The sequence below is a fragment of the Gopherus evgoodei genome, chromosome 6, assembly GCF_007399415.2.
Source record: "Gopherus evgoodei ecotype Sinaloan lineage chromosome 6, rGopEvg1_v1.p, whole genome shotgun sequence".
Classification (NCBI taxonomy): domain Eukaryota; kingdom Metazoa; phylum Chordata; order Testudines; family Testudinidae; genus Gopherus; species Gopherus evgoodei.
The window spans coordinates 102031577-102047066 of NC_044327.1; the positions used below are offsets into that span (position 1 = coordinate 102031577).

A 15490-nucleotide genomic window follows, 5' to 3' on the forward strand; every position below is an offset into this window, starting at 1 on the left:
CTTCTTATAAACAGCATACCTTTCTTTCATCTTGCAATGGCGAACACAAACAAAATCTGGTACCAAACAATGACCAACATGTTGGAATGACCTGTTGTAACTGTATACACCAAAAAGTTGATGGAAGTCAAGCACTTTATTTTTTTCTACATATATGGCTTACAAGGTTTAAGCGAATATTGTTCTGGTTATAAAGAGTACAATTTTCAAAAGGGCCTGACTAAGTTGGGCACCCAACTTCCATTGAAAGTCAATGGGAATCAAGGCCCAGATCCGCAAAGGGACTTAGGTGTTGCAACACTCAGTGTGGCAGTGCCTAACTTTCTAGGTGCCTAAAAAGTCACAGGTGCAACACTGGGATCCACAAAGCCTGACTCGGGTGCCTAGCTCCCTATACAATGATTGGGGAAAGATAGGGGGTGAGTCCCAGGGTGGTGGTTGGGGAAGAGGTCTTGGTGGGGGGCAGTGAGGGGACAAGGAGCAGGATGGGTCGGGGATTTTGAGGGGGGCAGTCGGGGGACAGGCAGCGGATGGGGGTTGGATGGGGGCAGGGCCAGGCTGTTTGGGGAGGCACAGCCTACCCTACCCTAAAGCTCATTCATTAGTTTGAGGCTTGCAGACAGCTATTTAACACAAAGAGCCAAGCTGTTATCTTTTCTGTGGGGGAGGGATCACATGAAAAGAGCAATATCCAGCACCACCTACCTCCTTCCCAACCCTACTAAGGGAGACTCCCATCCCCTGAATCCTCTGGGCGGCCCTGCCTGGAACAGCCTACAGGGTTAGACATGAGCCAAATGGGCGTTTTGTGGATTGCAGTTTTAGGCACCCAAAACTGGCACCTAGTTACCTAAGTGGCTCTGGACTTAAATGTCTAAGCCACTTAAGCACTTTTAAAAATCCAATTTAAAATGATCCAAACAACTGTTTTTAAATGGGTTTGGGTGATAACTGGGAGAAGCTGGGAAAGCCGGGGGGAAGGGGGCGGGTGCTGCAGCAGCTGGGGGGCCAGCTACGGGCGCAGGTAGTAGGGAACGCGGGCTGGGAGCTGCCTTGTAGCCTCTTCTCCCCAGGGCCAGGCACCCCGAAGCCCCGCCCCGGGAGCAGCCTGCGCCCCCCCAAGTGTAACCCGACCGGAGCCAGCGCGACAGCTGCTGCTCGGGCGGGGCTGCGCTGCGGCCGTGCACCCCGGGGCCGCTGCTGCCTCCTTCGCCGGAGCTGGAGCGGGCGGCCAGCGCAGCCGGTGAAGCTGGGAGCGCAGGCGGCATGGCCCCGGGCTGGAGGAGTCCCGGCGGCGGCCTCGCCAGCGCCCTGCTCCTGCTGCTCGCCCTTAGCCTACGGGCTCTCGCAGGTAGGCTGCAGAGACCCCTGGCCGGGCCTCCCGGAACCTGCTCGTCAGGCGGGGCTGGGCTGCTGCCCCTCGGCTGCTCCGTGGTGGGCTCGGCGGGGCCTGCCACCGCGGCTGCGAGCACCTGCCTTGCCTGGCCAGCGCTCTGCTGGGCGGGCGGGACCCTCCGGCTCCGCTCCCTGTGCGGGGCCGGTGCCTCTCGCAGCCCGGCAGCTGGAGCCGAGACACGCGTGGGCTCCGGCGAGCGCTGCACTGTAGCAGAGGGGAAAGGCCCCGAGCACCAGGCACTTCAGGCCACATTCTGCCTGCCGGGGCGAGCGCTTTCCGCGGCTCCCCAGCTACAGTGATTGCGGGGGCTCAGTGCCCCAGGCGCGCTGTGCTTACTGCTTACTGGGTGTTTGTGTACGGACCTGCAATCGAAGTCAGACTCATTTGACAGGCACTTCCTTCACTTCGTATCCGTTTTAAGCCAGCGCTAGCCCACCGGGAAGGGTTGTGTGGTCTTGTTCGTAATTAGTGGCCCAAACCTCCGTTCTTTGGAAGGAGAAATGCAGGATCAGGGGTCTGAATTGGGATTTCAGAAATGTCAGGCCTTAAAATAAGTGCTGAACTTTTAAACTTTTGTTTATTCTTTGCTTATAGTGGATTGAAGATTTAGCAGCACATTAAAGTTGTATACCAGAGGACATTGCTTGTTCTATTTCCTTATGGTGCATAACAAAAACCTTAAAAGCTTTTTTGTTTAAAGATTTTTTTCCTGCTCATTTTTTTTTTTTTGGTCTCCTGAAATATTAGGCATTGATTTCTGGTTTTGTTTTTGTTTTGTTGGTTGGAGGACTGTTTGGAGAGTTAGGGGGACAGTGATACCACAAGAGAGACCCTTTACATTTTCACATAACTTTATTCATGAGAGTAGTGCCAAGAGTGAGGAATTCGGCACATACCTAAGGGCTTGCAGGGAGCAAAGCTGAAAATATGAGCTGCAGCTGCCCTGTCCCTCACTAGAAGGGGAGTTGGTGTTCAGTCAATTTTTTTTTACAACTTTTTGTTAAGACTGGTTTAACTTAAGCTCCTGACAAACAGGATAAAAGCTTTTTGTGAAAGAGTCAACATCTCTTCCCTTTCAACCGAGGGCAAAGAAACGTCCGGCTCAGGTTTTAGTCTATTGTGATGTCTCTATTTCACTGAGGTCTGCAGTCCTCAGGAGGACCTCCCTGGAAAACTTGACATGTCCCATCTCTGTAATAAAAAAAAAAATTAGAAAAAAGGCTTCCCTTTCCTTTTAAAAACTGTAAGGGGTCATGCTACATTACAGAAGATAAATAAAAAACACAAGCAAGACTCCCCCCTCCGCCCTTTTTTTTAAGTTCACTTTTAAAGTAGTGATCAGAATGTTCAGAAGTAGCCCTTAAATTTGAGACCTCTCATGCCTGAGCACCTGCAACTCTTCTAGACAAAGAACTTTAAAGTCCAGGCCCTTATGCAATCATTAAAAGTAAGAAGGGTGACCAGATGTCCCGATTTTATAGGGACAGTCACGATTTTTGGGTCTTTTTCTTATATAAGCTCCTATTAGCCCCCACCTCCATCCTAATTTTTTACATTTGCTGTCTGGTTACCCTAACTAACAGTGCAACTAAAATCTCAAATCTTTTATTTCTCATTATAATACATAACAGCATCAAGGGCTGGAGTTTTTCTTACTACCTATATTCTAACAGTGGATGTGATTTGGCAGTTTGAAATAGCCATTTAGAGAGTGATACATTAAGTAGCTGTAGAAGTGTGCATTGTAGCAGAGCCACAGCTTTCTGGAACCCCATAGCTCATGAGTGAATTGCAGTGGAATTCTCCTTGGAAGTTGAGGGTGCTCATCATTTCAGAAGCTCCATGAGTGTATAGATGTCTTAATTATCTGGGGTTAAGAGATAGTGGATCTTTGTAAAGACAATACAATTTTCTTTTAAAATAAATGTGCAGTACTTCAGATATTTGGTAATGTTCCCTCGAGAACTATTTTCATGCATTCTGCATTAAATATATGGGGCTCATATTGCAACATGGTAGCTTGAACTGTGGTATGCAGTCCCAGATGGTGTTCTCACAGGTTTTCATGACAAGAAATCCCAGTTACAGTTGGGAGTGGTTGTTACTTTTAGGTATAGTTCTGTAGTGGGATTTTCAGAAGTGCTCACTTTGGCCCAAGTCCTATGGAAGTTTATGAGAATTTTGTCATTTACTGCAACAATGGTAGAGTTGGGCCCATGCTGAGCACACTTGAAAATCCCTTGAGTCTTGAAGCCTCTCTGTGAAAGTGGTTTCTTTAGAGAAAGCACTGGTGTGAAACACATATTTTATACTAAGACAGACAGTATAGATGTAAGAAGTCTATAAAGAGCATTGAAATTATATTTAAAAGTTAAGAAGTTTTCAGACTTCTGTGTTAGGAAATTCTTTGACGGTTTTAAAAAAATATGTATTAGCTGCAAAGGATTAGATCTTATATTAGTAAGATCCCAGCAGAAGTTGGTTTATATTGTATTTTCATCATCATATTAATGACTAAAAATGAAGCACACAAAATGGACTTCTCTTCAAAAGATATTTTTGCTGTGGGACTGTCTTTATGAGCCAGGTCCTGCAAATCTCTGACATTGACCGGAATTCAACATATTTTGGGGTTGCAGGATTGGAACTCAGGTTTGTCACCGTTTTTTCTTTCTGAATATTATTTTATGTTAATGAAGTGTAGTATATGTATATAGGTTTTAATATGATTTTGGACCCAATCTAAACACGCACACATGGAATTACACTCACAAGTAGTTTCAGTGACTTCCATGGACCACTTTATGTGAGTAAAGATATACATGTACGGATCATGGTCTTTCTTCTGAACTGGCATAATAGATGAGTGTTTTAATTGTTTTGCTTCCTGGAAAACAAATATACGGTCCAGTAAGTTGCATTTTTAATTAGCTAGATTTTTGTCTATTTGACTTATATTTATGAAATATACACGGCAGAAGATCCCATTTTAATGTAGATTCATACATTCCCACATCATTGTAAACATCATTAAGGAGGTTTGACCTTTTTGGTTTCAGCAGTTACCGGTGATAAAATACCAGATTTCCTTTCTTCACCCTCTACCTTTAGGGCAAATGTGTTGCCCTAACGCATGTTGATGTTAAGAGTATTTAATCTTTAATGGATCATTTGTTCTCATCTCAGTGTGCAAGAATTACATGTGAAACTCTCCGTTCACCAAGATGATACAAGATCAATTAATTTTAATCTCAGCTCAATAGTTTGAATAAATAGCCTTCTGTATGATTAACATGCATAGTCACTGTCTCCAAATCCCTTCAGGATTGAATAGGACTTGAAATTCTGTTTCAAATGAGTCCAGCACTCGTATTTCCTGTATAAAATACTTTTGCTGTTAAATAGCCTGTTTAATTTAAATGACTCTTAGAGAGTCTCTAAACATAATGGTTATTAAAGATGGCATTGTCTTTCCTTTTACCAGTCCTTAGAGAGGTGACTCTTGTCTTTCGGAGTCTGATAAAGAGTTGTTTATGATTATAACAAGCAAAAATTTTAATAAATATTTTAGTAACTATTTTTACATCAATATTGAGGTCTGCTCCCTACAGCTCTGTTGTGCTAGGCAATTTACAAACAACACAATAAGAGACAAGGCCAGGTCAGTGCTAGAAACTTTTGCCAGTATAGCAATGTCACTTGGTGTGATTTATTTGTTTATTTTATAACATTTCTATATTGGCAAAAGCCATAGTATAGACACAGTTATACAAGCAAAAACATGCTTTTGCTGGTATAGCTTATTCGCTTGAGTTTGTATAAGCTGTACCGGCTAAAGCACTCTTGTTCTGGTATAAGCTGTGTCTACACTTGGACAGTTTGCCAGTTTAGCTATACTAGACAAGCTTTTCTAGTGTTATCTAGGCTTGAGAGAGAGTTCCTGCCTCCAAAAGCTTAACTGAGATTGAGAGGTGTTAAATAACTTGCCCACATTCTCAGAAAGAATATGTAGTAAATCCAGGATTTGAACGGGGGCCTACTAAATGGTAGTCAAGTACCTTAATCACAAGGCCACCTTTCTTCTAGAATTGTGGTAGGTGAAGGATTTACAGATAAAGCATATTTCATGTATGCTGTGCACACTGCTGGTGAGGGTTATTTACTTGCAAACTCATTTAGTATTTGCTTTTCATTGTACACAAAATAACTAAGTGTTATAGTGGGGAAAGATTGGATAAACAGAAGATTTACTTTAGATTAAAGGTTAGACATGCTTTAAAATGTCAAAAACTAATGTAGCAAAACTCCTTCCCAGCTTTTGCGCTGTCAGTGTCATTTAGCAACAGTTTGGCACATAATATTGTTTCTGCCATCTCTTTTTCTCCTCCTCCTTCTCCCCTAGTTCCTGCCTCCAAAATCTTATCTTCTCTCCAAGACTCATGTGCTCCCTCATTTTGGGGCTCTGCTCCTAATTTACCATTATATTGCTCTGCTTCTGCTCTTTGTACTAGCAGTCAAGAATAATTCACTAACATTCTGTTGTGAAAAGCCCACACTTTAAAGAGCCATAGTTTAGACCCTTACTCTTGACTTGTGTGCACGTAGTCAAAGCACAGTAGTGTTGATGGAGAAAGCAGTGCAAGGAGGAATTTGGAATTGTAAAGTGCCACAAAGGACCTGACCTTCTAAAACAGAGACCTGTTAACTCAACATCCCACCACAGAAGCTTTCAAACCTTGCCAGTGCTTTTTGAAACTTCTTGCACTCTTTTAAAACATTTTTTTTTAATATAAAATTGCATTTAGGAAAAGCAGCTGCTGAAGATGAGTAAAGAAATGTCTAGGTACTTATGGCTCCCATCATTGTAAGAACTAAGAACAGCAATACGAGATCAGACCAATGGTCCATCTCCACTGTTAGAGACAGAGCATCCTGTCTCTAACAGTGGCCAATGCCAGATGCTTCTGAGTGAATGAACAGAACAGGGCAATTTCAAGTGATCCATCCCGTCATTCTATCACAGCTTCTGGCTGTCTAGGGACAAGTGGAGCCTGGAATTGCATCCCTGCCATCTTGGCTAATAGCCACTGATAGACCTATCCTCCAGGAACTAATCTAATTTTTTTTTTAAAGTTATACTTCTGGCGTTCCCAACATCCCCTGGCAATGAGTTCCACAGGTTGATCATGCATTGTGTGGAGAAGCACTTCTTTTTGTTTGTTTTAAACCTGCTGCCTATTAATTTCATCAGGTGACCCCTGCATCTTGTGTTATATAAAGGGGTAGCTAATATTTCCCTATTCATTTTCCCCATACCATTCATGATTTTATAGACCTCTATCATAGCCATGTCTCTTTTTTAAACTGAACAGTCCCAGTGTTTTTAATCTCTCCTCATATAGAAGCTGTTCCATACCGCTTATTATTTTTGTTTCCCTTCTCTGCATCTTTTCCACTTCTAATATATCTTTTTTTGAAATGAGGCAACCAGAACTGCACACAGTATTTAAGGTGCTGGCATATGATGGATTTATGTAATGACATTATTTTCTGTTGTATAGATCTATCCCTTTCCTAATGGTTCCTAACATTGTTTTTTTTTTTTTTTTTACTGTAGTTTTGGAGCATCTCATAATGAATTTATCCTTGCAACACCTTTGTAATGTAGAGAAGCATTATCCTTGGTTTAGAGATTGAGGACAGTGGAATCTCCCTCACTGGAGATTTTTAAGAGCCGGGTAGACAAACACCTATCAGGGATGATCTAGATAATATTTAGTTCTGCCATGAGTGCAGGGAACTGTACTAGATGACCTCTTGAGATCCCTTCCAGTCCTTTGATTCTATGACTTGGAGTCAGAGAGATTTCTATGATAGCTAGGAAAGTAGTCTCAATTTTGAGTCCTTATCTAGTGCCTAAACCAAAAAGCCAAAATTCCTCCCAGAAAAAAGGTATACAACTGAAAGGAAGGCTTGGTCACTGTTTTATGAAAACTGGAAATATCACTGTTAATTATTATACTGTATTACTTTTAGTATGTCTGCTATAGCAACCAGATGTGTCTATGCAAAAGAAATTCAATAGGTGTCCTCTGTATTTTTGTTGCATTAATGTGAACTCTGCTGTTAAAGTTTTATATCATGTGAGTCAATCATTTCATAGATACCAAGGCCAGACGGGACCATTGTGATAATCTAGTCTGACCTCTTGTATAACACAGGCCACACAACTTCCCCCGAATTTACTTTCCCTGTAATTTTTTTAACATGAATTTGGAGTAGTCTTACTTCTCATTGTAAATATCATATCAGTCTTCTCTCAGCAACTCCACTGGCTGTTGATTTACACCAGTGTGAGAACAAAATTAGGTGCATTATCTATGCAGTAGATGGAAACTCTGGATCCTATTAATGAGTTCCAGAAGCCAAGTTTTTGTTTGTTTGGTTGGTTGGTTATTTGTTTATTAAATAAAAGGAAGCATGGGGATCTCTACAGGTGCACACTTGGGGCCAAATGCTGCTCACCATACATAGACCTACCTTTGAATTCAGTGTTAGACCTGATCAGACCATATTAAAATCATTTAAAATATGGCGGAAATCTTAGGGTTTTGCTGTTTTCTCTTTTTTAATAAAGAGAAACAAGAAGTTGTTTTGTCTGGATGTAGCTCTGGATTTGAATGAAAGCTTATTTTGTTTAATGTAAAGGTACATAAAATATTGTTAATGGCTTTTCCCCTTGAAGCATTTGTTATTTTCAGGGAATATAGCTCTTGTAACTTATTCAGTGACTATGACAAGCAAAAACAGAATCTTTCCCTTGCAGTATGTTAAAATGTTTGGCCTAGAGAGCAGTCTCCAAGAAGAGAACCTGCAGAAGGGGGTGCAGGAGGAGAACAATGTGAGACGACCTTGTGAAATTATCCATAATTAATTCTCATAAGCACCAAAGCCTGCAGGGGCATGTGCTGCTCCCTGGCAGTATGGCTCTATTGTAGCCATGCTGTCAGAGCCTTCCCTGTGTGCAGCTGCCCCAGGCATCTCTTCATCTGATATACCCCTGCACAGAGGAGGGCTCAGGACAAGATAATGCCGTCCTAGGTTGTGCTACCTTTCTCTGAGGAATCTGAATGAAGGGATAATGATTTCATGGCCTGTCCAGCTTTCACTCCTCTTCACTGTGGAGCCTTCCATAGGATTCTAGGAAGTGGGGTACAGCGTTATTAGCCCACTAGCTCCCTCACTCCTGTTTCTGCTCAGGACCTGGGAAGACTGTCCATGAATGGGCAGGGAGTGGAAGCCATCTAGGCCTTTATTTCAATTGGTATCACTGCTGGTTATGTTTGTCTTACAGAAACGGAGAGCTACCAAAACATTTCCCATGTAAAAAACGTGAAATCAGGTTAGAAAATAAACAGTTCAATTATATAAATGTGTGGTATTGAGTGTGCATAAGTATAAAAGAATATCACAGGCATGTGGGAACACTACCAGAAAGGCTAATGACTGCACATGATGGCGTATATTACATTGGTGGACGTGCAGGTGAATGAACCGATGATGTTGTGGCTTCATTCACCTGCACGTCCACCAATGTAATATACACCATCATGTGCCAGCAATGCTTCTCTGCCATGTACATTGGCCAAACTGGACAATCCCTACGTAAAAGAATAAATGGACACAAGTCAGATATTAGGAATGGCAATATACAAAAACTTGTAGGAGAACACTTCAACCTCTTTGGACACACAATAGCAGATTTAAAGGTAGCCATTCTGCAGCAAAGAAATTTCAGGACCAGACTTCAAAGAAAAACTGCTGAGCTTCAGTTCATTTGCAATTTTGACACCATCAGCTCAGGATTAAACAAAGACTCTGAATGGCTAGCCAACTACAAAAGCAGTTTCTCCTCCTTTGGTGTTCATACCTCAGCTGCTAGAAGAGAGCCTCATCCTCCTTGATTGAACTAACCTCATTATCTCTAGACTGATTTTTGCCTGCATATTTATACCTGCCTCTGGAAATTTCCACTACATGCGTCTGACAAAGTGGGTATTCACCCACGAAAGCTTATGCTCCAATATGTCTGTCAGTCTGTAAGGTGCCACAGGACTCTTTGTCGCTTTTTACATTTGTCAATGTGTACATGTATTTCCCTAAACTTGGAGGAAACAGTTATGTTTCAGATACCACTATGATAATTTAGTATGTTGAATTTATAAACAGCAGTTAATGTATATGCAGATAACCACAATATTGAAGTCATAGCAAAAACTTGCTTTAATTCCAGTATCTGTTTTATAATGTAAAATACTTTCATGTCTCACACTACTGCATCAGGATCTTCCTCTATAAAAAAAGATATGGTATTAAGTTTAACCATACAGTAGCTGTTGTCATCAAATATCTAGGTATTCCTATCTTCTAGTGGAAAATTACTTGCTTTGTTTTAGCAATCCGACACATGCATAGAGGCAAAGTCTCAATTTTATAAGGATGGTGAAGTTCTACTCAGCACTTTAAAGCCACATCATGGCAATCTAGTTCTAATTTCCAGACTGTAATTTTTACTAATCTGCAAAGAAATTGTGATAAAAAAAAATCTTTCCTACTTCACAAACTTTAGAAAAATAGGTTATTTCTAATCTGATCCTCACAGGGGTTACTTATCAGTATAATACAGTACTATTACCCAACTCTTGTATAGCATTTCCTAATCATAATGTTACTTGCACGCTCTAGAGAAGTGGTGGGAAACCTGTGTCCTGCCAGGTAATCTGCTGTTGGGCTGTGAGACAGTTTGTTTACATAAACCATCCGCCGGCATGACCGCCTACGGCTCCCAGTGGCTGCAGTTTGCCACCGGGAACAGCAGCCACTGGGAGCTGCAGGTGGCTGTGCCTGCAGACGGTCAATGTCTGTAGCCCGCCAGCAGATTACCCTGATGGGCAGCATACAGCCCACCACTGCGCTAGGGCATCTCATCTCTACCCTTTTGTGTCATAACCCAGTTAATTTAGGCCCCCTACCATCTTAACCAAGTTCTAGGGCTTGGGGCAAAAAGCACCTACCCTTACCCAATTCCTAGGGTTCAGGGCATAATCTTCTATGGATTTGCAGGGCCTTGTCCTGGTTAAAGAGCCTTACACAGTAATATCCTCAACCTCTATTTATTAACAATCACCAAACAGAATACACATGGTAAGCATACTGTGCTATGCTCACCAATCCTGATTACACAGGAGGACTTTCCCTGTTGGCCATGCAAGTTCAGTCTCATCTAGGTTCTGGTTGCTGCATGTCACGGTCATGCATACGATTTTAGCAGCTCTGATCTTGGGCTGTGTCTTGGAGGTGAGTTCTTCTTCTTCTTCTAGGTCTTTTCTTTTTATTCTTTTTTTCTTTTCCTTTCTTTCCCCCCGGTCTCCTTTTTGGACCCCAGTTTATATAGTGAAACTTGAGTCCTGCTTATGTGGCACTGAGACTGCTTAGAGTGAGAGATATAAAATAAGTCTTCTCTGCAGCCTTAGCTAACTGCCAGTTGGCTTTTAGCTCATGCAGTACAGGCTCATGCACTATGCCCTAGAGGTCCCAGGTTTGATCCCACCCACAGACAGCTGAGGTCTGTTTGCATTACAAGTGGGGGCTTGTCCAGGATTTCAGCTGGGAAGTCTCTGAAGCTAGGGATGTGCTTCCTCAGCTAGGGGAAGTATGTAACCCACACACCTTCTGGGTGTGGTATTCTGTCCTATCTAGTGTCACTGAGGCCATGTCTACATCTAAAATTTTGCAGCGCTGGTTGTTACAGCTGTATTAGTACAGCTGTATAGGGCCAGCGCTGCAGAGTGGCCACACTTACAGCAACCAGCGCTGCAAGTGGTGTTAGATGTGGCCACACTGCAGTGCTGTTGGGCGGCTTCAAGGGGGCTTCGGGGAATGCGAGAGCAAACCGGGAAAGGAGACCAGCTTCGCCGCGGTTTGCTCTCGCGTTCCCCGAACCACCCTGCAAACCGCAGGGAAGGAGACCTGCTTGCTCGGGGTTCCGGGAACGAGAGAGCAAACTGGGAAAGGAGACCAGCTTCGCCGCGGTTTGCTCTCGCGTTCCCCGAACCACCCTGCAAACCGCAGGGAAGGAGACCTGCTTGCTCGGGGTTCCGGGAACGCGAGAGCAAGCCGGGGAAGGAGACCAGCTTGATTACCAGAGGCTTCCTCCTTCCACGGAGGTCAAGAAAAGCGCTGGTAAGTGTCTACATTGGATCACCAGCGCTGGATCCTCTACACCCGAGACAAAACGGGAGTACGGCCAGCGCTGCAAACAGGGAGTTGCAGCGCTGGTGATGCCCTGCAGATGTGTACACCTTCAAAGTTGCAGCGCTGTAACTCCCTCACCAGCGCTGCAACTTTCTGATGTAGACAAGCCCTCGAGACTGCTTAGAGAGAGAGATAAAATGAGACTGTTCTACAGTCTTACCTAAGAGCTAGTTGGCTTTTAGCTCATGAGATAGAGGCTCATGCAGTAAGCTCCAGAGGTCCCCAGTTCGATTCCATCTGACAATGACCGGGTCTGTTGGCATTATACTTAGCTATATCTTGACCAATCATTTGGTTAAAATATTACAAAATAATTCTTTGACCAGTCCTAATATATTGCAAAACAATTCTTTAACAATCATACCCTGCCACCTTAGTTGATTTAAATCTTGCATTATTAGTTATGCAACAAACAAAAACAATTAAAGAACCAGAGACTATACAGATAAACAATAGAGAAGTAGGGACCATAAAGTCAAAACAATAAAGTAGTATTGATTTCACAATCACAACTGTTGGTAAGTGATTGCTTGCCAGACAGAATGCTGTCAAAGAAAGTTTTCTTAAAAAAACAGATATGAAGATGTTTAAATCTGGTGATGGTGGGTACTTTTAGAACAGAAGTGCCTTCTTAACAGCCTGATATTTCATTGTTTTAACGTAATTTAGATGGAATGTGAGACTGACTTTCTGCTTTTTAGCTCACGGCTGCTGCTGTCCTAATGTGGCTGCAGAAAAAGGCCTCAGACCTCACAATAGGTCTCAAAGCACTTTACAAAGGAGGTCAATATCATTATCTCCATTTTAAGCAAGAGGCAAATAAAAGGTTACCTTTAGAAAGTAATTACAAATAAATCCCAATTTTTCCAAATGCTGATTCAAAACTCAAGTTATCTGAAATTTATTCCCTCACTTCTAAAGTCTTACAACATCAACATTAGTTTGTTCAAAACTATATTAGAAGGGTTTTGGAGACCTTCATAAAATCTGGGGTTTACCTGTAGTAGAATGAGCCGTAAAGCTGAATTCCACAGTATCTCATGTTATAAAGATTGCATCACATTCTCCAAAAGAGATCTGACCCATTTGTTGCTTTCTATATAAAAGTGGAAGCATATCTCAAATTAGTATTAATCAGCATTGTAAAACAACCTAATCAAGGATTTCTCCCCATCCCCCCGCCATGTTCTCACAGTTTATTATGATCCCTTTGAATGTTTAAAGGGCAATCTCTTTACTTTCCAAAATTGTGTTTCCCTCCATTATGCATATACTTAGGTGTATTTGGGTTACTCAAATTCTTGGTTTCTGTGACTGGTAATCTTAATATCTAGCACTGTTCAGTATACACAAACCTTTACAAAAGCATCAGCAAAAGAGTTAACAGCTGCACATGAATATTGCATAAAAACTCAAATTTATTTCCATAGATAACAGCTTCTAACAAATAGGTTTTCTGTATTAATAAGGATACTACCATAGCCTCTTATGCAGAATTGGAGAGTTTTATTTTAGAGGTTTTAATACAAGTTCGTCACTACCAACTGACTAACATTTGTGTAATAGACTTAGGGCTAATATTTATCTTTGCAGATTACCTCAAACATTCTGTATATACTCTGGAGTTGCTAGGGATAGATTTAGAGACACTCCTGTTACAGTCTGAATGACTGTTTCAGAGAACAAACCTGCAGCCACAAGGTAAAGGAAGAAGATAAAACAACATTTATAAATAAATCTGTAGGTCATAACATTTTTGTTATAAATTAATCTAACAGAATCACTTTGGTTGAGTTCTGATTAATAGTGCTGGGAGTTTTCCAACAGAGCATTCTAGCTGAAAACTCATTTTCTCTAAAGAGAAGAACTTCACATGCAGATAATTATCTGATCATTTCCCTAAGAACAGAGAGGCTGTGTGCTGCCCTCTTATATGGGATGCACCTGTGGGTGGCCCAGGGTCCATCCCTGATAGGGATGAGGTTATAAAAGAGGTCCTGAGAGTTTACTGTGAGAATATGTTTATTAACAGTGAACTGGGTTACTCTAGGTTACAGAAATAAACTTATTTATTGGAGTTTGTAGGAAAGTGGAGTTTTTCATTGTGCTCTATGGGCTGCCTTTCAACAAGTGCTTATAGGACATGTAGTGAGAGTCTGGGATGCTTATGAATTTATAATTGAATTTTTACACTTTTTTGATGTAGTGCTGTTAAGAGCATCTTGAGCTTGACAAACAGAAGTAGAAACATTTGTTTCCTACTTGTTCTCTCTTCTTGAGCTGGCACCACAAATGTTGGACAGTCATGAAATGAGTGAAAATGAACCAGGCTTTTAAAAGTTTTTAATGTGTCAAAACAAACAATCAACACCCTGAAGAACTAGTTGCATGAAAGGGAGAACCATCTTTATGATTAGAAAATTAACATTTATTTTCCTTTCTAGACTAAAGAAGATTTACACTACCTTTTACTGAAGGGTCTTATATTCTGAAGACTGAGAGCACACAGCTGTGTAGCTTGGATCTATGTAGTTAATATTAGAAACTTCTGATATGTCTCATAATTGATTAATTTTTTTATGAACCTCAAGATCAAAACCAAACATCTTAAAACCATCTAGTCATGCACACATCTGGCCTATGTAAAAACATGTTCTTAGTACCTTTTCCTTCATTCTTCTGCCTCAGTTCCTTCTGATATCTTGTCTTAGTTAGAGTGTAAGCTCTTTGGGGTTGGCGCTGTCTTTTAGTGTGTTTGCACAGTTCTATCACATTTCAGCCCTGATGGGTGTTCTCTATTATTCACTAAATACTATTCCATAAACACTCTCAAAAGTGGGCACCTACATTTGTGCCATACAGATCCCACAACATCTTTATCTACCACCAATCCACCTGTAAAAAGACATTATAGGACAAATGCCAATGCCAGCAGTGTCAAAAAGCACTTGACTGTTCCACAGCTGAAAGAAAAAGAAGTTTCTTAGCACACAGGATGAATTCTTTCACTTCAATTTCTGGAGGGTTTCAAATTGTAGTCCCACACAGAGTATATTGCAGTAATCTAATCCCAACGTGGAGAAGGCAGGGATAAATTGCAGTGACATTTGCATCCAAAAGCAGAGGTTGCACCCTTCTCAACAAGTGCAGATGGGAAAAAAACTGCTCCTGGGCACAGCTGCTAGCTTAGCATCCATGAGCAGCAGAGAATCAAAAGTAAACTCTGCCAACATGAGTAATAAGTGGTAGGCGCACACTCTCATTCTGTGGAGTCAATAGTAATCTCCATTATTTATTTTGATTGATTCCCCAATCTGTTTCTATTAGCTTTTTTGTTTTCCCCTGGAATGAGCCTTTGGTAGTGAGCCTCTGGTGAGTAAACTTCCTCAGAGCCCCAGTCTTAGCCAGACACTGGATAAATTACTCAGCTAGTGCTCAGGGCACTTAGCCATCAGGACAGAAGAACACTTATGTAATCACTCACTATTATCCCCAGAAATCTCTCAGAGAAGCAGAACTTCCTTTCTTGAGCATATATGCAAGATTGTAAGCTTTTTGGGACAGGGCCTATATATTTGTTCTGCATTGGTACAGCACCTAGCACAATGGGGTCCTGGGCGCTACTGTAATACCAATAATTAGCATTGAGAGGTAGCAACTTCAAAACTGATAAAGGGAAATAGTCAGTACATAATTAGACCGTAGAACTCACTGCCACAGGATATCATTGAGGCCAAGAAATTAGTAACATTCAAGAGGGGTTGGACAGGTACAGAGAAC

General features: G+C 41.8%; 1 protein-coding gene across 5 annotated transcripts in view; it reads left to right on the top strand.

The window, feature by feature from the left end:
• The first annotated feature begins 1256 nt into the window (after positions 1–1256).
• Positions 1257–15490, top strand: part of LOC115653702 (chondroitin sulfate proteoglycan 4-like) — a 92707-nt gene continuing 78473 nt past the window's right edge. For all 5 annotated transcript variants that reach the window (XM_030567261.1, XM_030567260.1, XM_030567262.1 and 2 more), the window contains exon 1: positions 1257–1351. In XM_030567261.1, the coding sequence (XP_030423121.1) occupies positions 1267–1351 (85 nt within the window). In that variant the 5' untranslated portion in view covers positions 1257–1266. The remainder of the gene's footprint in view (positions 1352–15490) is intronic.